The sequence below is a fragment of the Entelurus aequoreus genome, linkage group LG10 (assembly GCF_033978785.1).
Source record: "Entelurus aequoreus isolate RoL-2023_Sb linkage group LG10, RoL_Eaeq_v1.1, whole genome shotgun sequence".
NCBI classification, from domain to species: Eukaryota; Metazoa; Chordata; class Actinopteri; order Syngnathiformes; family Syngnathidae; genus Entelurus; species Entelurus aequoreus.
In genome coordinates this window covers 27,578,896-27,601,236 of record NC_084740.1, presented here as the reverse complement: position 1 = coordinate 27,601,236, position 22,341 = coordinate 27,578,896, and the positions used below count along the sequence as shown (strand labels likewise).

Genomic DNA, 22,341 nt, shown 5'->3' with positions numbered 1-22,341 from the left:
AATTGGGCTCCTCAGCGATCTACCCTTTTAAATTTTTATTATATATATGTTTTGCAATTGCGGTGGTACAGTAGTTCTGGTGTATGCATTATTTTCAGCAACCACTAGACGGCGATATTGTACTAGTGTTAGTTGAACGTCCTCCCGTTTGATATGAGAACGAAGAAGAAATAGGCTGGGCAACACACACAGATGAGTAACACGTTCTATGAGTTGTAGCAATTTATTGACCCTAACCTTATTTTATGTCGTTTTTCATGAATGCCGAAACACTATCATTTTTTTTCTGCTATTTTTGTGTTCATTATTAACTCGACCTTTATTAGTGTATCTGGCGGGGTCCGTACGTTGACTCCAATAATACATTTGTTCGTCTCACTTTCCTTGTCACAAATATGCGGCGCTGATTGGCTCACGTGACCCGGAAGCGTAATCGTAAACTTCATTCTGTTGGCGATAATTATTTCTAATTGTAAACAGTGAGGAGAAACATTTTGATACATCTGTTAATTTCGTTTTATTCACTACCAGCAACACTGGTCAAGCAAATAGCAGTAAATGATTAACCTCATAAGTAGGGCTTGCACTTGTGCCAAACAATGGAGAAAACATCCAATGTTGTTTATCGTTTAGGATATTGTTTATAATTTGGTTGCCTAAAAGGGACAACATTCTGCCTCGATTGGATTCATGTTACAAACCACATGCTTGGCTTGGGATAGGTGCCAGATTAAATCATGTATGCACTTTGGGAGTTGACTATTAACTTGTGCAGATTACAAACAGCCCTCAGTTGCAAGCAGCTGCTGTTGCTACACTGTGCATCCTGAAGCAAAGTTCACAAACAGCAGACCTCTGTCTGCTGTTCTCAGGATTCCCCTCTCATTTTTTTTAATACCGTGGGAATAACAATAAGACAGCAGCCATGGCTAGAGCAAACTATGGATACTATCGGACTACTATATTTTTGGCCATGTTTGTTGGCTACACTCTTTACTACTTTAACAGGAAGACATTCTCTTTTGTGATGCCTTCGCTGATGCAGGAAATCAAGCTGGATAAGGATGACCTGGGTATGCTTCATCATAATTCTCAACTTGTGCGCGTTTTGCCATTTTAAAAAGTTTTCTGTGTCCTGTTTTCACTGTCAGGCATGATAACCAGCAGCCAGTCTCTGGCATACGCTATCAGTAAATTCATCAGCGGCGTGCTCTCAGACCAAATCAGTGCACGTTGGCTCTTCTCCATTGGCCTGTTGATGGTGGGAGGCATCAACGTGGTCTTCTCCTGGTCGTCCACCGTGGCCGTCTTCTCTGCATTGTGGTTCCTCAACGGACTGGGCCAGGGTCTTGGATGGCCTCCCTGTGGACGGGTGCTGCGCAAGGTAGCCCAGCATCACACATATACTGTAAATTGTTCATGCGCCATACAATCTCATTGTTGTTATTTACTTTAAAGCATTTTCAGTCCCTGAGGAAGCATGCACTTACCTACCACAGCATTAGGCATGCCTGCACAATCAATACAAGGTAGTACTTCTCAGAGGTTTTAATTTGTATGAGGTTTTAATATTTTGGTTACCTTACTGAGAAGCAAATGACTAGAAACAGCTTCTGAATTTGCAGTTATTTTTATTATTTTGTGCCACAGGTGTCAAACTCAAGGCCCACCAAGTCATTTTATATATAATATGTAGAGATGTCCGATAATATCGGCCTGCCGATATTATTGGCCGATAAATGCTTTAAAATGTAATATCGGAAATTATCGGTATCGTTTTTTTTTATTATCGGTATCGGGTTTTTAAATTTTTTTTAAAAATTAAATCAACATAAAAAACACAAGATACACTTACAATTAGTGCACCAACCCAAAAAACCTCCCTCACCCATTTACACGCATTCACACTCATTCACACAAAAGGGTTGTTTCTTTCTGTTATTAATATTCTGGTTCCTACATTATATATCAATATAGATCAATACAGTCTGCAAGGGATACAGTCCGTAAGCACACATGATTGTGCGTGCTGCTGGTCCACTAATAGTACTAACCTTTAACAGTTAATTTTACTCATTTTCATTAATTACAAGTTTCTATGTAACTGTTTTTATATTGTTTTACTTTCTTTTTTATTCAAGAAAATGTTTTTAATTTATTTATCTTATTTTATTAATTTTTTTAAAAAGGACCTTATCTTCACCATACCTGGTTGTCCAAATTAGGCATAAAAATGTGTTAATTCCACGACTGTATATATCGGTATCGGTTGATATCGGTATCGGTAATTAAGAGTTGGACAATATCGGATATCGGCAAAAAGCCATTATCGGACATCCCTAATAATATGCGTTAATATAGTACTTATTTTCTTACTAAATGTATTGGTTCTTTCCTTTTTGACAGGAAAAATACATGTACTGCATGTAATTGCATATTTTTTCAACTTGAAAATTACCTAATAATGCAACAAATATCAGAAATTACAAACTTTTTTTGTTAATATAAAAATAAATACTTAAATATCTGCTTGACTTATGATTTCAAAGGGAATTATCCATCAAATTGTACACTGTAAAATAACAATAGATTTGGTAATGGTATTAATTTGTTTCGAACATGCATACAGTTACAATATGGTGCCTCATCTATTTCCATATGTCCAAAAAGGAGTAGGAAGAAGCAGACTTTATTTACCCCTTTTTCGTTTCATAGCAATTTCTGACATATCTATTGGTTCACTTTCTGTACTCAATCTGTAACATGAACAAATATACACACAAATGAATAAATACATTTACAAATAAGGTTCTCCTAAATGAATAGTTAAATAAGTTGTGACTCCCTTACAAATATATACTAATTATAAGCAGAAATGTGTGTTTATTAAAAACTAACATCCTAAAGTAACTTAATTCATTAATTTCACACCCTCCACACCAGGGATATTAAATTTAATAGTTTTGGGGGTAAGAAAGGTAAGGACTATTAGTCTAATTTTGTATATTCCGGAGAACCAACGTCCTTTACAGTAGACATTTGATTTTGTTCGATTTTGTCCGAGTTACAGGAGCGCACTGCTGTTTTTAAGGACCTTCTGCAAAAAATGTGAGGCTGTCACAAGTTTTTTCAACTAAACTCACGGGCCACTAGTTGAATAGCCCAAGTTATGAAAAACAGGGGACCTAAAATGGAGCCTTGGCAAACACTGCTAGCATGACTAAATAAGTTGAGCAAATTAATACTGACAGCCGTGGCCGTAACTACCATTGAGGACACCGAGGTCATGTCCTCTGTATTTTTTTAGGTGACAAAAAAATTACATTAAAATGTAAATTACTGAGTGACAAAGCGCTTCATATAATATTTTACCCCAAACGTATCATGGCCTAAATTTATTCGTCTACTTTCGGTGGCTCCGTGGCAGACGTCATTTGTACTTGCAGTGTCATGCAGAAGATATTGGGTTCAAACCCTTGTCGTATTTAAAAACTTGGTATTTTCTTTAAATGTATGTTTTAATTATGTTAAAATTGTTTAATATGCTGAACGTCAGGTTATTGATAAAAAAGTGGACTGTTGCAAAACCATGCTGATTATCAAAAATGTTAGATGAGTGATACTTATAGCTCAATTAAAGCTTTTGTTATTCTGGAAATTCATTGTGTTGCTGAAGGTAATATCATTTATATGGTGCTGGGATACCCATGATTTCAGTCTTTCAAAGTTCCTCTTAGACAACCAATTTTTGACCCCGGTATTTGTCCAATCCTAGTTATGGCCCTTCTGACAGCATCTGAAGTAAACGAGCTACAGAAACACCTTAGTTACAGTACATATATCTGATTAAAACATTTGTAACTGCCAAAAAGGAGAGGACTAAAGGGGTGCCTTGAGGAACACCTCAGTTATGTGAATCACAAGTTTGTGCCCCAGTGTTATACGTTTGCTAGCAAGGTTGAAATGTCAATGCAAGTATCTGCCATTGTGTTTACAGTAGTGCCTGTGGTCAAGGCTCATATCGTTCAGTTTCGCTCCCACACCAACGGCACAACATCATTTTTACTTCATAAAATAGATTTACTGGTAGTAAGTAAGATACCAAAAGTTCGGAAATTGACACCTAGCCCATTTTGTGTAATCGGTGTTGAAAGCCGGTACTATTTTTCAGTGAGGCGCAGTGATATCTAGTGGGGAGTGGCGCGGTTTTGGTCACATGGACCAATCAGGTAGCAGCTTTATTCTAACAACATACCTGCTATGGCGACGACAACATCCGAGAGTGAAGAGGAACGAAAGACCTCAAAAGTTAGAAAAAAAGTGCGTAAAGAGGAAAATAAAAGATGCTATATGCATCTTTCATCTGTGAACAATGAGGACGTCCAGCACTTCACTCGGACACGGTGGGACACATACAGAAACTATTTAAAACAGTGGCTTTGTCTGCAAGACCAGAACAAGCATCTGGCAGAAATCTATAAACATTGCTCGGATGTAGATTTTGACGCTATTCCTGACGACGCTGGGTTTCACGCAACATGCTACCGACGTTTTACAGATAAATCTGCATTGTTTTATGCCGAGAAAAGGACCGCACGGGCGGTGGGAGAACCATCTGCAGCCGCAGGTCAGTCAGCAGGCACGTCTGAAACTCCCCGAAAGAAACTTCGATCTCGTTCAGGTTTGCCCGTTGCTTCTGCCGGCCCCGTCCTGCCAGCCATCTGTATAATTTGTCAAAAAGTGGAAAAGTACACTCGTGTGGGAGGAAAACGCCAGAGGGATCAACTCACACAAGCAGAAACCGTGTCGGCAGGTATGTGACACACACACACACACACACACACACACACACACACACACACACACACACACACACACACACACACACACACACACACACACACACACACGTGTGTGAATCTATAGTAATAATGTTACAGTACATAGCGTAGGATTGAAAGAATGTGTTGTTACTTTGTAATAACCAAATGGACCATTTATACACTGTCAGAGTTAAGGGGAGACCTTGGAATTTAAAAGTTTGAGAACCACTGGCCTAGAAAAGGAAGCCCCACCCATCCCCCCATATACCTTCACACCACAGCCCCAATCTCTCTCTCCCCCCCCCCCCCCCACACACACACACACACACACCCCTGGACTGATTTACACATCACAACCCCCACCCCTCCCCCCGCACACCTTCACACCTCACCCCTCATCCCTGAACTGACTGAACTGTGACCACTACCCACATCCCTGCTGTGACTTCATGTCACCTCCACTGCTGCTACAATAATTGAAGAATGCATAGTGCACTTTATACATCATCATTGTCATATCATCCATTATCATCTTCACTGTGAACTGAATGTGCAATACTGCTTCTGTCTACTCATGCCCACTATAGATCTGTTGTAAGATCCACACTTTAATTTACTTTATCTTATTTCTTTATTTTTGTTGAGAGCTGAGGGTGGTACACAACAGGTGCAGATCTATGGACGGGATCAGAAGGCACCCACACAGTGGAAAAAGTTTCTATCTAATGGGACCAACAAAGCAGCACTGGCAGAATTCCTCTTTGTTGCATGGCGAGATGCTGATCTCACCATTTTGGGCAGGGACTTCAGCTTGTACATAGCACATGGAGAACTGTGTCACTGTGTTACTGTGAAAGAGGGTTCACAAACTGTCAGTGCTGTTCACGAACTGACATGTGACCATGAGGAATGTGACACTAGGGTGTTTTTACATGCACAGCATGCTGCACAAGAACATCAAACTGTTGTCATCAAAAGCCCTGACACTGATGTGGCAGTGATTGCTGTAAGTCTTCAAAGAGCTTTACAGTGTAGCTTGTATTTTTTCACGGGAGTAGGCAACAGAACGAGGATCATAGACGTGGCTAAGGTGGCAGCAGCTCTTGGCAACAGTGTTTGTTCTGCACTCATTGGCATCCATACCTTCACAGGTTGTGACTCGACCAGTGCCTTTCATGGCAAGGGCAAAAGGAAGACATTTTCTCTTGCTTGTCAGAAAGACGAATACCTGACTGCGTTCTCAAATCTGGGCAGCAGTTTTAACCTTGACCAGTCTACGTTCAAAACACTGAGCAAATATGTGTGCCACCTGTATGGACAGGCATCTGCCAAAGACGTGAACGATGCAAGATACAAAGCATTCTGTATGGCATCGTCAGCTTTGCCAGAACTGTCCATTCCCCCAACAAGTGATGCCCTCCACCAACACTGCAAAAGGGCAAACTACCAAGCAGCAGTAATGCGACATTCCCTGACTGGTATGATGTGTGCCCCTTCACCCATTGGCAATGGATGGTACATTGAGGATGGGGAGTTAACAGTAAGATGGATGACTAGAAATCCTGCCCCAGATAGTGTGCTGCAGGTAGTCCACTGTGGTTGCAAGACAAGCAAATGTGAAACAGAAAGATGTTCATGTATGTCTGCAAAAATGTCTTGTACTGATTTATGTCACTGCCAGAACTGTGGAAATGTTTCAAAGGAAACAGAAGAAAGAGGTGCATGGGATGATGACACAGATGAAAGTGATATTGATGAGTAATTACGCACCATGTCACCATGTAAAATTTGCCACTTTTGTTTCTTTATCAAGATGTTTGATTATCGAGATGCCACACTGCCATTTTAACGGTAAAGCTTAAATAATGTCTGTATTACCTTTTTTTTCAAATTTGTTTTGGTCTTTTGTGTGTGTTTGTGTGTGTGTGTGTGTGTGTGTGGGGGGGGGGGGGGTGGGGGGTATAAATGACACATGCTGTGAAACAATTTGCTACTTTAATAAATATTTATCATATTTTATACCAATTTGGGCCTTTACTGCATCTATTTTAATCTTGTCCATTTTTGCCTTATTCCAGTTTTGGGGTGCATGGTAATATTTTGCTAGATTTTAAGCCACTTTTGGCCACGGTGTGTTACTTCTTTTGTACCTTTGATTACATAGAAGGTTGTGACATTTTTTTAATGTATGATACATAAGCTTTTAGCTAAATTTAATAAGTGTGTGCTTCATTGTGCTGGGGCAAATCACTTCAGTTGAATCGTTTTTTAAGAAATTTGCTACATTTCATGATCTAAATTCACATATGAGTATACTAAGGCACCAATATTTGTTTCAGATGTTAGGTATATGTATTTATGATATTTGAGAAAGATTTTGTGTTGCCAAAATGAATAAGACATATTTTACAAGCCAAAACTGCAGCACAAGATTTTCGTTTTTTGTGATTTACCTCTATATACATTTCTGGCTTGTGACAAAATTTGGCTAGGTATCATGTTCTGAACTTTTAACCCAAAGTCCAGAAGGGTATTATCTATGCAAAAATGCATTGAACAAGTTGTGCTTAGACGTGGGAGCGAAATTCATTTTCTAGGCACTTTTTCTCATGTCAGCTCACCGTCTACAGTGGTCCTCGAACAGAAACCCTCTGGTGTTTTTAGGAGTTTGCTGCAAGAATGTTTGTCTCCCAAGTTTTGAACTGAACCTTGGCACCGGTACCACTAATGACACCATTTCACTGTTTCCTCTCAGTGGTTCGAGCCCTCTGAGTTCGGAACATGGTGGGCGGTCCTGTCCTGCAGCATGAATCTGGCAGGCAGCCTGGGCCCCATCATCGCCACTGTGCTGGCCCAGACCTACAGCTGGAGGACCATCCTGGCCGTGTCCGGACTCATCTGTGTGGCCGTCTCCTTTGTATGCCTGCTGGTCATCAAGAATGAGCCCAGAGACGTGGGGCTGCCCAGTGTAGGAGTAGCAGCGAAGAAGAGCAAAGGAGGTGAGCTGAATAAGAAGGTGACATTATGCGGTTAGCTAGACTGTCTTTGACTTTTGCAAACGGTTCTCATATATGTGACAACTGTTTTTCACCGCTTGTGACTAAAGGTCGACAAGTGTGTGGACTTTGTACCCTGCATGCGCCTTGCATGTCCCCCTGTGTGGCGCTCTGATGATAACAAATAGCGGTCTGACCCACCTAGACTTTATTCTGCAGCCATTATTCTTCTGCCTGTGTCCTCTTTCAGACTCCTCTAGTGATGAGAGCACTCTGTCGGAGTTCCTGCTCTCTCCGTACCTGTGGCTGCTGTCAGTGTCCTACCTGGTGGTGTTTGGGGTGAAGACGGCCTGCACTGACTGGGGCCAGCTGTTTCTCATACAGGACAAAGGACAGTCTACACTCATGGGTATACAATGTGGAGGGGAAAAATACATGACTGGGTGACCTAATAAACAATATAAAGCAACAAACAACATTAGTAACGCGATTACATTAACTAGTACTTTTTATACCCTTTACGATCTCAATCTCAGTAATGTCCACTTCATGCAATGTATAAAAAAATATTTGATTAACTAAGTCGACACACATTACTCCTCTTTGCTGTGACTTGGGTTTCTCTTTAAGTGCCGCTTTTACTGTGTTGTCATTAGCTAAGACATTTCAGCATCTGTCTCATTAGACGTCAATTATTGCTAAAGCGCCACTGATTGGTTGTGAGTAGGACTGCAACAATTAATCAACGTCAGCTATTTTTTATTTATTTATTTATTTTATTTTTTTGTCCTGTCCAGCTTCTCAGGCAAATCATATTGTTGATGTAGATGCCCATATCGGCTGTACAAATTTACTTTACAAAAGAGAAGTGTGGAATACTTCTCTTGTTGCCGTATTTGTATTTGACTTTATTAAATTGATTTATATTATTATTTGGTGCAGCCGGGCCGGAGCAGGAGGGGATAGAAAGAGAAAAAAAGGAAGACTGAGGGGGAAATTGTGGGGACAAGAGGGGGATAAAACAGAGAGACGACAACAGCAAACACAACAATAACAACAACAATAGAACAACATCAGCAAATAGGATACATACAAATATATTTCAATGTCAGCTATAATAACATCGATTATAATCCAATCGACTAACTGGGCTCTGCAACCCACAGCTCTGGCTCTTCTGCCTCATTGCTGTGGCTCCTGTAGATTTGTTTTTACCCCAGAGTGAGAAAAGTTTTTTTATTTTTTTTAGAAGTTCTATAATTTCTGACTGTCTGTGAGGCCTTGAATGCCCACAGGCTGAGTCCTGAGGCGCAAAGAAGGCAAGTAAAAGAGACTGGCAGCCTGTGTGTTCAGTTGAGCTTCTGGAGTGTGCAACTCCTTGGGTGAGCTAACTATGAATGCTTGCCAAAAGAGAAAGGGGGAAAAAGTTTAATTTCACATGGACGGATTGCTTTTCCTGTAAAATAAAAAAGATGTAAACTTTTAAAAGTTTATTAGCTGTGTTACGATTTTTCGGCTCTATACTATTTTTCTTTCGTGTAAGAGGTGGCAAAATGTCTCTTTTGATAGTAAAGGTTGCAGACCCCTGATGTAGCACAATTCAAAAGCAGTAAACATTTCACAAAGTGCTGCACAGTAGTTAGAGAAGGGAGCCGCATCCGATACTTTTTTTGGCACCGACCAGATCCCGCTGGTTCTACCGGGCACTGATTCACTTAAAGTCTAACGGTACCATGTTACGGTACCTGAGTTGCGATTGACATCGCGCCCGGTTGCCAACTCTTTGTGCTTTGGTAACTTTGTGTTCACTTAGCCCAGGGGTCTGCAACCTTTACCACTCAAAGAGCCATTTTGACAAGTTTCACAAATTAAAGAAAACAATGGGAGCCACAAAACTCTTTTGAAAATTTAAAATGAAATAACACTGCATACAAAGCTTTTTTTGCTTTGTGCTATGTTTTAACCAGGGGTCTCAGACACACGCCCCGGCCCGCACCTTAATATGAAAATTTAATGTTAGTGCGGCCCGCAGGTTTTAAATGAATGGCGCTTGATAGCATCATACTTGCCAACCCTCCCAATTTTTCCGGGATACTCCCGAATTTCAGGGCGTGATGGCACTGCTTTTAGCGCCCTCTACAGCCTGCTCACACAGCTTAACTGCTCGGCCACATGTTGAATGCAGCTTCTGCTTGCACTCGTAAGTGACAGCAAGGCATACTTGCTCAACAGCCACACAGCTTACACTGACGGTGACCGTATAAAACAACTTTAACACTGTTACGTTACAAATATGCGCCACACTGTGAACCCACACCATAAAAGAATGACAAACACATTTCTGGAGAACATCCGCACTGTAACACAACATAAACACAACAAAACAAATACCCAGAATCCCATGCAGCCCTAACTCTTCCGGTCTACATTATACACCCCTGCTACCACCGAACCCCGCCCATCTCAACCGACGCACAAGGGGGGGGGGGTTGATGTTTGGGGGGTTTGGTGGTAGCGGGGGTGTATAATGTAGACTGGAAGAGTTAGGGCTGCATGGGATTCTGGGTATTTGTTGTGTTGTGTTTATGTTGTGTTACGGTGCGGAGGTTCTCCAGAAATGTGTTTGTCATTCTTTTTTGGTGTGGGTTCATAGTGTGGCGCATATTTGTAACGTAACAGTGTTAAAGTTGTTTTATACGGCCAACGTCAGTGTAAGCTGTGTGGCTGTTGACCAAGTATGCCTTGCTGTCTCCTACGTGTGCAAGTAAAAGCTACATACAACATGTGGCCGGGCTATCACGCTGTTTGTACAGGCTATAGAGGACAATAAATGCAGTGCCATTAGGGCATGCCCTTAATTAAGTTGTTATGGTGAAAATCGGAGAATATTTGCCCCAGGAGATTTCTAGGAGAGGCACTGAGATCCGTAAGTCTCCTGGGAAAATCGGGAGGGTCGGCAAGTATGCAGCTGAGCCGCATCGGAGTGGTCAAAGAGCCGCTTGCGGCTCCGGAGCCGCGGGTTGCCGACCCCTGACTTAACCAGACAACTTGTAGGTAATCACTAAGATTAATCTTGCAATTGTTTTCAAGCGTACATGCTCTTTTACCTTAACAGCGGATTGTTACCAGAAAGGCGGTGAGGAAACTGACTGTTGTGCTCACTGGAAAATGTCTCTTCTAAATAAACCCTGACTGAACTTTATATTAAACTGTTAGCAAGTTTTAAGCAACTAAATGATTTGCATTCAAGTAAAAAGTTGTAAAATGTTTTTGTATGACATTGACAATGAAATTGTATTTGTGTCCAAATAGTTTTTATTTTTAGTTTGTCCAAATATAGTTTTTTTAAGTTCCAATTTAAATTATGCAAGCTACTAATAACCCTGTGATTAATCATGATTAATCCAAATTCAAAAGTGTGATTGATCTGATTAAAAATATTCATAACAGCAATAGTTTATATATTTTGTGTAATAATGCACAACCATTCGTTTATCAGTAATGTGTTTCATTTGTTACAGTTGAGTTGGTTGGTTTTAAAAATGAGTTATAATCAAGTTGCGGACTCGGCGTCAAATTCCAATGTGGACACAGATCATACGCAATAAACGTTTGACGAGTTGACTATTTGAAAAAGTAATCGCTGACTTGTCTAGTATTAAAAAATAATAATTAGTTGCAGCCTCAGTTGTCACTCGGCGTGTGTGCATGTTAAGCACCTAATAAATGTTATTTATATATTTTTTAGTTTATCAGAGCAGATTTAAGATGATTTGGACAAAATAACTAGGTCATTGCAAAGCATGGCTATTTTTATTTAAATCTATAAAAACTACAAAAAGTATACAAACAATTACAGTAATGTTTTTTTTTTTACATTGTTGCCCATCAGTGTAATAAATTTGAATGTCGTAATTTTCTGAAAGTACCTTACTGATTCACTAATAATTAAAAACACAGTACATGCATATTACATTTTGGAGGTCTTACATGTGTTTTTCTTCACTATCAGTGTGTTGCTATGTCTGATTGACTTCTTTCTTCTTCATAGGCAGCTCATACATGAGCGCCCTGGAGGTGGGAGGGCTGTTCGGCAGCCTGGCAGCAGGTTACCTCTCTGACAAAGCTGTGGCCAAAGTGAGTTTACATCTCGCTGAGAACAACACAATGAATGAAGGACTAACAAGTATAGTGTTGTGGTAGTCCGATGATTGTCCAACCAGTAAACCCTCCTTTTCTGTGCAGCAAGGCATGAGAACCTACGGCAATCCTCGCCACTTTGTCCTGATCCTCATGATGGCTGGGATGTTTGTGTCCATGTATTTGTTCAGAATCACAGTCACTCCAGAGAGTCCAAAGGTAATTCATGACGAGACATAAATAAATAAATGAAAAGAACTGATATAATCCCTCCCTTGAAGGTGTGGATCCTCAGTTTGGGTGCTGCTTTTGGTTTCTCCTCCTACGGGCCAATCGCCTTGTTTGGGGTTATAGCCAATGAGAGTGCTCCGTCCAACTACTGCGGGACGTCACATGCTATTGTCGCTCTCATGGCAAACAGTAAGTGCATCGGTTTTTGGTCATCTTTAAAATGCAAGCAGATTTCGACCCAAAGTGTTTTCTTCCATTTTCTCAGTTGGCGGCTTCCTCTCGGGGCTTCCGTTCAGCAGCATCGCCAAGCATCATGGCTGGGAAACGGCCTTCTGGGTTGCAGAAATTGCCTGTGGCGGCACGGCCGTTGGGTTTTTCCTGCTGCGTAATGTCAAAACCAAGATGGGTCACGTATCCAAGAAGTCCGACTGAGATACCGTCAATTGCCAAAGGATAAAAATGTGAAGCTTTCATTGTACTTTTTAACTCATATTTTTGTATGCACCACAGTAGTATTTTCAGCATTTTAAAAAATCTCAAAATAGTTTTTTTAAATCCAAAAGTGCTATATATAATTTAACAAGGGAAAAATTACATACCAATAACCAGTGTTTCCTCAAGTGTTATAACCCTTATTTTTAACACAATCCAAAACTTGAATAAATTACATTTATAACATATTTTCTGTCATTTTCAGTGTTCTTATGAGCTTGAACACAATCAACCACCACACTTGAAATACATGTGGGTTTATTCACATATTTACAAAACAAGGCATTGGAAGTATTTACAACATGGTCTTTGCATGCTCCACACAAAATGCAAACAACCATCATTTATACACCAGTAGCAAAAGTAACAATTCATGTTTTGCTTTCCTCTTAAGAGCCGGCTCCAAAGTTTCCTGCCTTCTCTGCAACTTCTAGTGCGCCCTTCAGGTTCTGATCAAACAGTTCACATCTGAGGAGGAGGACATTACATTTTAAATGAGTAACTGAAGCAAACCTAAAAACATAAATGTGTTTACCTGATTGGCATCTCTAGAGAGTAGAATGGATTTTTGAGGGCAAAATCTGCGTAGATCTCATAGACTTTCCTCAGCAGAGCGTCAATGCCTGCTTGTCGAGGGTCTGCCAGCACTATGAACTTTATTCCTGCAAAGACGATGAAGTTTAACATTGAAGTCAACCTATGTTAGATGTTGGTTCCATCCAACACCTGTAAGAGTCTGGAAGCAGTGCAACTTGAAGACATCTGTTTCAAGCATCTCGATCCCTGAGCTGCCGACTTCAGGCGATAGCTGTGATCCGATAGCAAACAACCTGGGAGAAAGCGAAGATGGCACACTAGTGGAAGAAATAAAGTTCAGATAAAGTTGAATATAGTTCTACCTACGAGTGGAACATAGACGCCAGCATCAGTTTTTCATTGGAGCTCAGCCGGGCTCGTCCGAATCGGATCGACACCGGATAGTTTGCAGGATCTTTCAAGTATTCCAGGATGTCCTTCCCATCTGCTGTGCTCTTTCCCACCACATCAATGCCATTGATGGACAGCACTGCATGGCCCACTAGGAGGTGACATTACATTAATACTATGGCTGCTAAATTAATCGACATTGAGGTTTTAATTAGTGCGATTATTATTATTCGTTTTTTCCTTCTCTGCCGTCACTGGCATTTGAGTGACAGACATGTTGGCCTATCAGAATTGTTGAGCCTCGCGTTTGTTTGTCCTTACGGGTGTTTATTGAACAGTAAAATTAACTGAACGCAGTGAGCCCTCTTTTCAGCCATCCACAATCTTCGTGTCACTGGGTTGGAGAGCGGGGCGTCAGCTTTACACACACAGGAAGCACAGACAGTGAGTCTTGGGACTCCCTAATGAGAAGTTCCACAAAGTAACATAAATTAGCAGGAAAAAAAATATGATTTCAAAGCCAAACGTCCCGCTATGGTATTATTTTAGCTTCAGATTGGATGGGCGATATATGCCCATCAACACGGACGAACAAGAAAGGATGTGATTACATGATGACAATAAACAAAACGTCCAACCTCATTTTTTCAACTGGGAAAAAATTGACTTTACGATGTTCAATATTTATTTTAATTGTTTACTAACAAAAATGGGAGTCCATTTTATTTTTTTGTTTATTTATTTAGGATAATGTTATTTACCTTCTTATTACAGGACAATGGTAAACAATTTGGCAGTAATGAGAAATAAAAGTGAATATCCTTTTAAATGGTTACCTGCTTTATTATTATATAGTATGATTACATAACAATGTTAACACTGTATAGTTTTTATGGATTATTTATTTAGTTAAAGAGCATGATGTTGACACAAGCTGTGTCTGTCTGCATAAAGCCAAACATTTTTTAGAGTAAATTATTGCATATTGCTCTAATGCATGCGGCCCGTTAAGCTTTTCAATCTGGATGGAAACTGTAGCTGCCATTGTGATGTGCAGTAATATTTTCAAATGACCGTAAGTCTTGAACTATACACAGTATTTCAATGGTTAGAATCTGCGCTTTTGCATCTTGTTCTTGTAACTATGGTAATTAAGTCACAGCAGCTCAGACCAGGTACCAAGCAGTGTGGGTGCGGAGCGTTTCCAGTGTTTCCAGAGCAACCAGCCTGAAATGCGGGTGTCAGGAACAGACGCGGAAGGAGATTTTTACAAAAAGTTCTAAAGCTTAGTGATATATCAGATGGTAGGTGGTTTTTTTTATACCCTTTACATATTTTGCTGTGTTTGTTGCATTTTTGGGCGTTTCGCTTGATTGTAAATGTCGAGCAAGAGGGGGTGTGACGTTCATATGTTGTCAGTATTCAGTGTTTTATCGTTCATAGTTAATATTGTAAATCCCACATTATTGTCATGTACTTTCTGGGTGTCTCAGTCAGTAAAACATTTTTACAATTCCATTCCGTTTTTTAAGGCGGTCTGTCATAACGTTTTTAGCTTTCCATCAGACATTATTGGGAGGTTTTGTATTAATGCTCCTAAAAATAGATATACTGGCCCCCAGACACATTTTTTTTCTCTAAATTTGGCCGCCGAGTCAAAATATTTGCCCAGGCCTGCTCTAATGTGTGGCACCTTGAGACAAGAATATGTTGACTGGCAGTCTAAAAGTAACATGACTTTCTTCACTAGTTATTTTCGCAGTTATATGCATTTTTATTTATGTATACAATATAAAAATCTCGAATCGCAATCGCGATTTTAGAGGGGGGGGGGGGGTCGCAATTAGGTTTTTTCCTTAAAATCGTGCAGCTCTAATCAATACTTCTAATTCTGGCGGTATGAAGCCAATATTTACCACTGTATATTTAATTCAGTCGCAAGACAAACCATTAATTCCCAAATAATGCATATACTTTAACATACTGTGACCACATTGACATGCTAACATGCTAACGTCTAAAATGCACTACCTCTGATGCCGTCCCTCTGTCCGAACGACACGATCACCTTCTCGTCGTGATGTTTGAGCACCAAGTCTAAAGGGTAACTAAACGTCTTCTCGGCCTCCGACCTCGGCACGTAGTTGTCATATTGGTAAATTAATCCCCCGGCCTTGTTGACAACATACACACTGAAGATCACCATCTTTGCGACGTCTCCAGCGCGTCAGCTGACCGCAGTGGTCACGTGACGGCAACACGTGTAAAAACGCTGTCTTTTTATTTATTGTATTTAATACAACAATGTTTTTACCGAGTTGAGTGCCTGGCTGATGTTCGTCAAACAAAATAATAAAATATGATACTGCAGATTTAAAAACTGAAACATGACAAAGAACTCAATCTCCCATAAACCCCATGACACTTCCGGTTATACGGGGTGGTCTAAGCGCCTTTCACACGGGCCAACTTCCTTTCGCTCCGACATCTTGACAAGGCAACATGGTGAGGACGTCTATCGAGTGAAATTGTACACATTCACGCGTTTGTGTTATGCCCGACGACGAATAGATAGTCGGAGTGCACCGCAAATTAATCAACACCGCAGTTAAAGTAAAAAAAATGGCTTGTCCATTGTCGTCTAACAAGATCGTTGACGCGAGCTAGCTTGTGTGCTAATTTTGCCACGCTTTATCGGTCCTCTGCGCTAGCAAGAGCCCAAAATAAACAGTTCGTGTCGTGACTAATAATTTGATTAGTTGGGGTGTAACATATTAAAATGTCATTTAACTGTACCATTTGTACATTTTAAACCCAGCTTGTCTTCAGGGGAGACACAAGGCCTCAGCATGCTAGTGATGTGCCTAGTCTGTGTTCAATTGGAATATCAATCATACATCCATCCGTTTTCTACCGCTTGTCCCTTTAATCAATCTAAGTTTATTTATATAGCCCTAAATCACAAGTGTCTCAAAGGGCTGCAGAAGCCACAATGACATCCTCGGCTCAGATCCCACATCAGGGCAAGAAAAAACTCAACCCAATGGGATACAATGAGAAACCTTGGAGGGGACTGCAGATGTGGGGACCCCCTCGCCCCATGGGCAACTGGTGCAATGGATGTCGAGTGGATGTAGTTAATGGTGTAAGAGTCCAGTCCATAGTGGGGCCAGCCGGTGATCGTCTTGGGTGGAGACAAGTCAGCAGCGCAGAGACGTCCTCAACTGATGCGCACATGAGTGGTCCACTCCTGGTCCCAAATTTGAACAGCTAGCACGTCATCTGTGGTCACCTAATCTGTGCCCCCCCTCCACGCAGGAGAAAAGAGACGGCAGATCAACTGGTCTAAAAGGAGGGTCTATTTAAAGGCTAGAGTATATAAATTAGTTTTAAGGTGGGACTTAAATGCTTCTACTGAGGTAGCATCTCTTAACTGTTACCGGGAGGGCATTCCAGAGTACTGGAGCCCGAATAGAAAACACTCTACAGCCCGCAGACTTTATTTGGGCTCTGGGAATCACTAATAAGCCGGAGTTCTTTGAACGCTTATTTCTTGCTGGGACATATGGTACAATACAATCAGCAAGATAGGATGGAACTCGACCATTTAGTATTTTATACGTAAGTAGTAAAACCTTGAAGTCGCATCTTAAGTGCACAGGAAGCCAGTGCAGGTGAGCCAGTATAGGCGTAATATGATCAAACTTTCTTGTTCTTGTCAAAAGTCTAGCAGCCGCATTTTGTACCAACTGTAATATGCCTTATATAGTTATATGTATGCTTTTGTCTATACAACTGTTTCCACCTACGTAATATTTCACCGTGTTGTCATGTTTAATGACACATCAAACATAACTCATAGTTCATAGTTATGATATAGTTATTCTAAAGAGTGTTACTCTATTATCCAGCCTCCCAAGCAAGACAAGAAAAAGGATGCTGGGAAGTCCAAGAAGGACAAGGACCCAGTCAACAAATCTGGAGGCAAAGCCAAGAAGAAGGTATGGTCTCTTTTGTGTACACTAGGATGTAACGGTATAAACATTTCCTATTACTGTTATCGTTATTATCGCAATATTGTTGAATATGCTCAAGATATTTACACACACTGAAATCTTGTTTTTTTGAATAACTAAAATAATTAGACACATATTTAACTGGCAGATGAAACATTAAATATTGTTCTGTCATTTTATTTTAATTTGAGTGGTTGAATATGTGCTTGTGTGTATATTTTGATCAGTTTGGTTAAGACAGTATAGCCTTAATGTTCAATGTGAATCTTGTACTTGAGTAATTTAAGACAGTAATGTGTTGATGCAAGTTTAGATTGGGGTATGAATGGGGAAGGACGTTAATGTCAGTTGTGTTCATGTTGGCATTTAAGCTAGCAAGCTTAAAGTCCGTCTGTAAATGGTCCGTATTTATATAGCGCTTTACTATGCCTGCACAATATCAGAGTGCTTTGCATTATAAGTCCCATCCGCACATTCACACACTGATGGCGGAAGCTGCCATTCAATGTGTTAACCACAACCTGATAGAAGCAGGGTGGGTACACAACATCGGTGACTAGGAATTCAAACTAGGAACCCTGAAGTTGCTAGCACGGCCGCTCTCCCATCCGAGCAAAGCTGCCCCACATAGGTCTATCAAAGTGTTATCAATCACAGTATTTCAATAACTTTTAATTTTATCTGGTAATATTAGTCATCTGTTGTTTTAACGTTTTTATCATTACCGTTACATCCTTAGTGTACTCATGTAGGTATCTGTATTCTCTAAACACTGACCTGTACATATTTTCGTGAGCAGAAGTGGTCCAAGGGAAAGGTTAGGGACAAGCTGAACAACCTGGTCCTCTTTGACAAGGCCACCTATGAAAAACTGTACAAGGAAGTGCCCAACTACAAGCTCATCACACCCGCTGTCGTGTCTGAGAGGCTGAAGATCCGTGGCTCGCTGGCTAGGAATGCCCTGCAGGAACTGCTTGCTAAAGGTGAGCATGTACATTAATTATGCAGTGGACCCATGATTTACAAACTTAATTGGTTTTTGAACAGGGTTTGTAGATAGGAAATATTGTATTGTGAAGCCAATTTATCCATCAAAAATTAAAACGTGTTCCACCTGTGACAAAAGTCCCTATTTTAGTGAAGGGGCGGGGCCGACGTGTGTACTGAAAGACGATAAGGAGGTGATCATTTATTGGCATGTGTCTCGCCTTCTCCATTGTGATATAAGTTATTTTTGGCATCTTTTTCTAGAAAAGTCCAGTGTCATCACAATTAAACAACTTGCTGTGGTACGAAAGCCTGCTTCGATTCTTTCATACTTTCAATGGGATTGATATAATCGCAAATAGTCTTTCTTTTTTTTTAAGCCCAACAGCAATCCCTCTTTTCCAGGTAATTTCTTTGGGACTCATTGTGTGGCAGCAAAATGGACAGAACTTGTCAAAAGGCAGAGACTTTGAAGCACTGAAAAGTAGGGCCGGGCAATATGGACCAAAATTCATACTGCTGTATTTTTAGTCCGGTATACAGTATGTACCGGTATCTTAAAAAATGTGCAAAGTGCTTAAAGTTGCCCAAGTGTTTTATGGCGAGATAACCAGTGTTGAGAGTACTCAGATTATTTTTGTTGTAAGTAGTAATGTGTTCTTATAAAGTAATTAGTTAGCTGTTACTATGTCAAGGCAATTATGTAAAAAAAAATCAATACGTTAGCCTTATGCATGTGCGCTGGGATAGATGGAGCTTCTACTCACTCACAGCAGTGAAAGCCGCTGGCTGTTAAATTTACAACTACTTTTCAGCCACCGAGCCGCTATACTACAGTAGTTAAGTCCGCACGGGCTATGGGTAGAGGCACTTTTAAACCAGGTTGTAACTAAACATTTGACTCACGGAGCGAGCAGCAGAGAGGAGCTATTGTTAGCTGCTGTGCTAATTCGCTAACAGAAGTTAACATAAACAGATGAGATTAATGGAAGTCGCTACATGGTTCTCAAGCAAATTAGTGTATGTGTAAGTAAAGCTGTAGTCACTCGCTAATAGCTAAATGCATTTGCTGACCAAAGCAATGCATCACTCTGGAGGCGAAAAGTCTGTACCGCGGGCCTTTTTTTTTTTAAAAGTTTGATGTGCATCACATCATGCGCTGCATCATAGTGCATCAGAGAAGCCTCTTTAAACACGCAAGGGGCAGGGGTGAGCCAAAGAGGATGCGCTGTGCTTCGCCCGTCAGGCGCACAGAAGAGCAAACGGCCACAACAAAGGCACATCAAAAGATACCCGTATGGTGGTATTGTCTCAAATATATACCAGTCTAAAATATACCGGTATTAACTATAATAGCGGTATACCGCCCAGCCCTACTGAGAAGTGACAAGTGTACTGCACAGCAAGTGATGTGGAGGGCTCTTCGTAAATTGAGGTTTCACTGTACCTTTGAGTCAAGTCAACTTTATTTATATAGCACGTTTACGACAACTTTTAAATTGAACCAAAGTGCTATACAGTTTAAAAAAGCATAGAGCAAAAAACAAACAAAGAACATGAACAATGAATGAGCTGAACAAGATAGTGCAAAAGCAATACGGTAAAAGGGGTCGAATAAAAAGTAAAAATTTGCTAAATAATAATAAAAGTGCGACAAATTGAAAAATAAAACTAAAGCGAGGTCAAAGTGCAGACATGCATATGTGTCAGAGGATCAGTACAGGCAATGTTTTTGTGGGAGACCTAAATGCATCAATGTTTGACAGTTTGAATTAAACTTGGCATGAATGTGTTTCATTAGGGTGTGCTGCCATTTTGTCTGGTCTTTGTAAAATACTTAAAGCAGTAAAATGTTTGAAGTGTGTTGTCTCATTGTTAAACAGTGGGGTTTCTAGCATTACCTTTTTAAAGCAGAACTTCTCCAAGTTTCCTGTTTAACAAATTAAACCTTTGCACCCCCTCAGTGCTGACTAGTGTTCAATTGGATGCTGTTCACTTTAAAAGTAATAGTGTGCAAGCTGCATTCATTTTAGGGTAGCGTGCACGTTGGTCTCATTTTCTACAATATTATCATGCAGCATCAAGCTCTCCCCACAGCACTTTATTGGCTCTGTCTCGTACTTAAAAATACATGCACACACTACTTTGCTGGAGGCCTTTTACCCTTCCATCTGCCTGAATGTTATTTTTTTTGTGCACCCATACCTATGACAGTTGACATAGCCCAGCAGCTATGCAACATTGTTTGGTCTTTTGTAGCAATGGAGACTGGACAATAGGTGGGAGACGCACCCATTGTTGTAAAGGAATTGTCATGTTGTCAGCTTATATTTTGCTGCTTCTAATTCTTCCTAAATGTGATTTTTAAGTCATTTTATGTGCTTTTGCAGGCATGATCAAGCTGGTGTCTAAGCACAGAGCACAGCTCATCTATACACGTAACACCAAGGGAGGAGATGAGGAGGTGGCAGCAGAGAAAGCATAATCAGGTACAAGAAATCAAGATGGACCCCTCCTTTTCTTCCTCTGAAGCTTCAACTCACTACATTTTCCTTTTCTCAGGTTCTCTGGTTTGTTTCCTTTGGTATGCTGTTTGTAATGAACGTAAATAAAATGTGAAAACACAAATTCTGGACTTATGTCTCTTTGTACACCCCAAGGTTGTTTGAAGTGCTTGATGATTCTTGTCTCATTTGTGCTCAGTCATGCATCAATGCAATAAATACGCTGACCTTCCCATAAAGATTGAGTCAAGGTAATGTACTGCCAGCGTACAGGTTACTATAGTATAGATCAGTTCTTTTAAGACCCTCATTTCAGCTGCATACTAACTAATAACCAAGCAAAGCTACCGTTGTGTCGTAATAAAGGCGTTTTGGGCATCAAATAAAAAAGCCTTAAGCACTTTCAGCAAGCCATGTGATGCCAAAATCCAGCATTTAGGACTTTTATTGGTCTTGTTTTCAGTTCAAAATGGATCTATTCTAACTTGGTGCTTTTTGTAGATTTATCATTTGTGTTGCATTTATCCTTTTTAAGCCACAGGCGTAGAAGGCACTATGAGATATTGATACAGAGCGTCAGAATGAAGTTATCTTCTGTCACATGTTAGCTGGAGGCTAAAAGATGCTCTGATGTGATGCAGTCCGATGTCTGGGTACTGCACAGTGCACAGCATCATGTCGAGCAGCTACTGTTCACAACCACTGAAACCAATGTAATGCTATTTGCTCAACCAGTTCATCTTTTTAACATAGAAAGGCATTTAATACCAAGTCCCACGCAAATACATTTGCCGTGGCAAGTACTGCTATCCATACGTCCTCTTACATCACTGATTAGCTCAAATATTGTCTTGTATTAAAGGAAGGAAGGGAGTTAAACTTAAATGAACATTTAATTTTGATTAAATTCTAGCAAATCTTGAGTTAACTGTTACTGGTAAATTATTTCATATGTACAGTAGTGCTGTAATTTTTAAAAACGGTTTTACTGAGTACCACTTAATGTAGCTTGTGTACCACCTTTGGTAATCGTGCCACACTGAGAATCACTGCTGCAGTGCTGAGAAGGAACTCATTTGATCATTGGCTTACTCTGAAGTTGAGATTTTGAGCCACTGAATTATATATAAATGAAGTTATCAATGGATTATAGTACATGTTAATTAATTGTGACAATAATACTGATCCAATCACAAAATGGGATGTTTGGATGAGTTTGGTGTGG

At 40.3% G+C, this 22,341-nt stretch overlaps 3 protein-coding genes across 3 annotated transcripts; 2 read left to right on the top strand and 1 right to left on the bottom strand.

Moving 5' to 3' along the window:
* The first annotated feature begins 159 nt into the window (after positions 1-159).
* slc37a4a (solute carrier family 37 member 4a) lies at positions 160-12,865 on the top strand. The gene is made up of 8 exons (XM_062060474.1): positions 160-1,073; positions 1,152-1,384; positions 7,579-7,822; positions 8,070-8,228; positions 11,871-11,956; positions 12,065-12,178; positions 12,241-12,379; positions 12,456-12,865. Exons 1-8 carry the CDS (start codon positions 926-928, stop codon positions 12,620-12,622), a joined length of 1,290 nt encoding a protein of 429 aa, XP_061916458.1. The 5' UTR covers positions 160-925; the 3' UTR covers positions 12,623-12,865.
* Positions 12,866-12,915: 50 nt separating this feature from the next.
* On the bottom strand, positions 12,916-15,872 carry trappc4 (trafficking protein particle complex subunit 4). Its single transcript, XM_062060476.1, has 5 exons — positions 15,641-15,872; positions 13,586-13,760; positions 13,409-13,512; positions 13,218-13,344; positions 12,916-13,150 (listed from the first exon to the last, which is right to left on the bottom strand). The coding sequence occupies exons 1-5, from the start codon at positions 15,813-15,815 to the stop codon at positions 13,072-13,074; spliced, it is 660 nt and encodes a 219-aa protein (XP_061916460.1). The 5' UTR covers positions 15,816-15,872; the 3' UTR covers positions 12,916-13,071.
* Positions 15,873-16,039: 167 nt separating this feature from the next.
* On the top strand, positions 16,040-21,240 carry rps25 (ribosomal protein S25). Its single transcript, XM_062060477.1, has 5 exons — positions 16,040-16,114; positions 17,521-17,610; positions 18,425-18,608; positions 21,003-21,101; positions 21,175-21,240. The coding sequence occupies exons 1-4, from the start codon at positions 16,112-16,114 to the stop codon at positions 21,095-21,097; spliced, it is 372 nt and encodes a 123-aa protein (XP_061916461.1). The 5' UTR covers positions 16,040-16,111; the 3' UTR covers positions 21,098-21,101; positions 21,175-21,240.
* Positions 21,241-22,341: the final 1,101 nt, after the last annotated feature.

Coding starts and splice junctions, on each gene's coding strand:
- trappc4 (XM_062060476.1), bottom strand. CDS start 15,815: ATGGTGATCTTCAGTGTGTATGTTGTCAACAAGGCCGGGGGATTAATT. Junction 13,345..13,408: donor CTGCTTCCAGACTCTTACAG/GTGTTGGATGGA, acceptor TCGTCTTTGCAG/GAATAAAGTTCATAGTGCTG. Junction 13,151..13,217: donor TCTCTAGAGATGCCAATCAG/GTAAACACATTT, acceptor CCTCCTCCTCAG/ATGTGAACTGTTTGATCAGA.
- slc37a4a (XM_062060474.1), top strand. CDS start 926: ATGGCTAGAGCAAACTATGGATACTATCGGACTACTATATTTTTGGCC. Junction 1,385..7,578: donor GTGGACGGGTGCTGCGCAAG/GTAGCCCAGCAT, acceptor GTTTCCTCTCAG/TGGTTCGAGCCCTCTGAGTT. Junction 7,823..8,069: donor AGCGAAGAAGAGCAAAGGAG/GTGAGCTGAATA, acceptor GTCCTCTTTCAG/ACTCCTCTAGTGATGAGAGC.
- rps25 (XM_062060477.1), top strand. Junction 17,611..18,424: donor GAGGCAAAGCCAAGAAGAAG/GTATGGTCTCTT, acceptor TTTCGTGAGCAG/AAGTGGTCCAAGGGAAAGGT. Junction 18,609..21,002: donor GCAGGAACTGCTTGCTAAAG/GTGAGCATGTAC, acceptor GTGCTTTTGCAG/GCATGATCAAGCTGGTGTCT.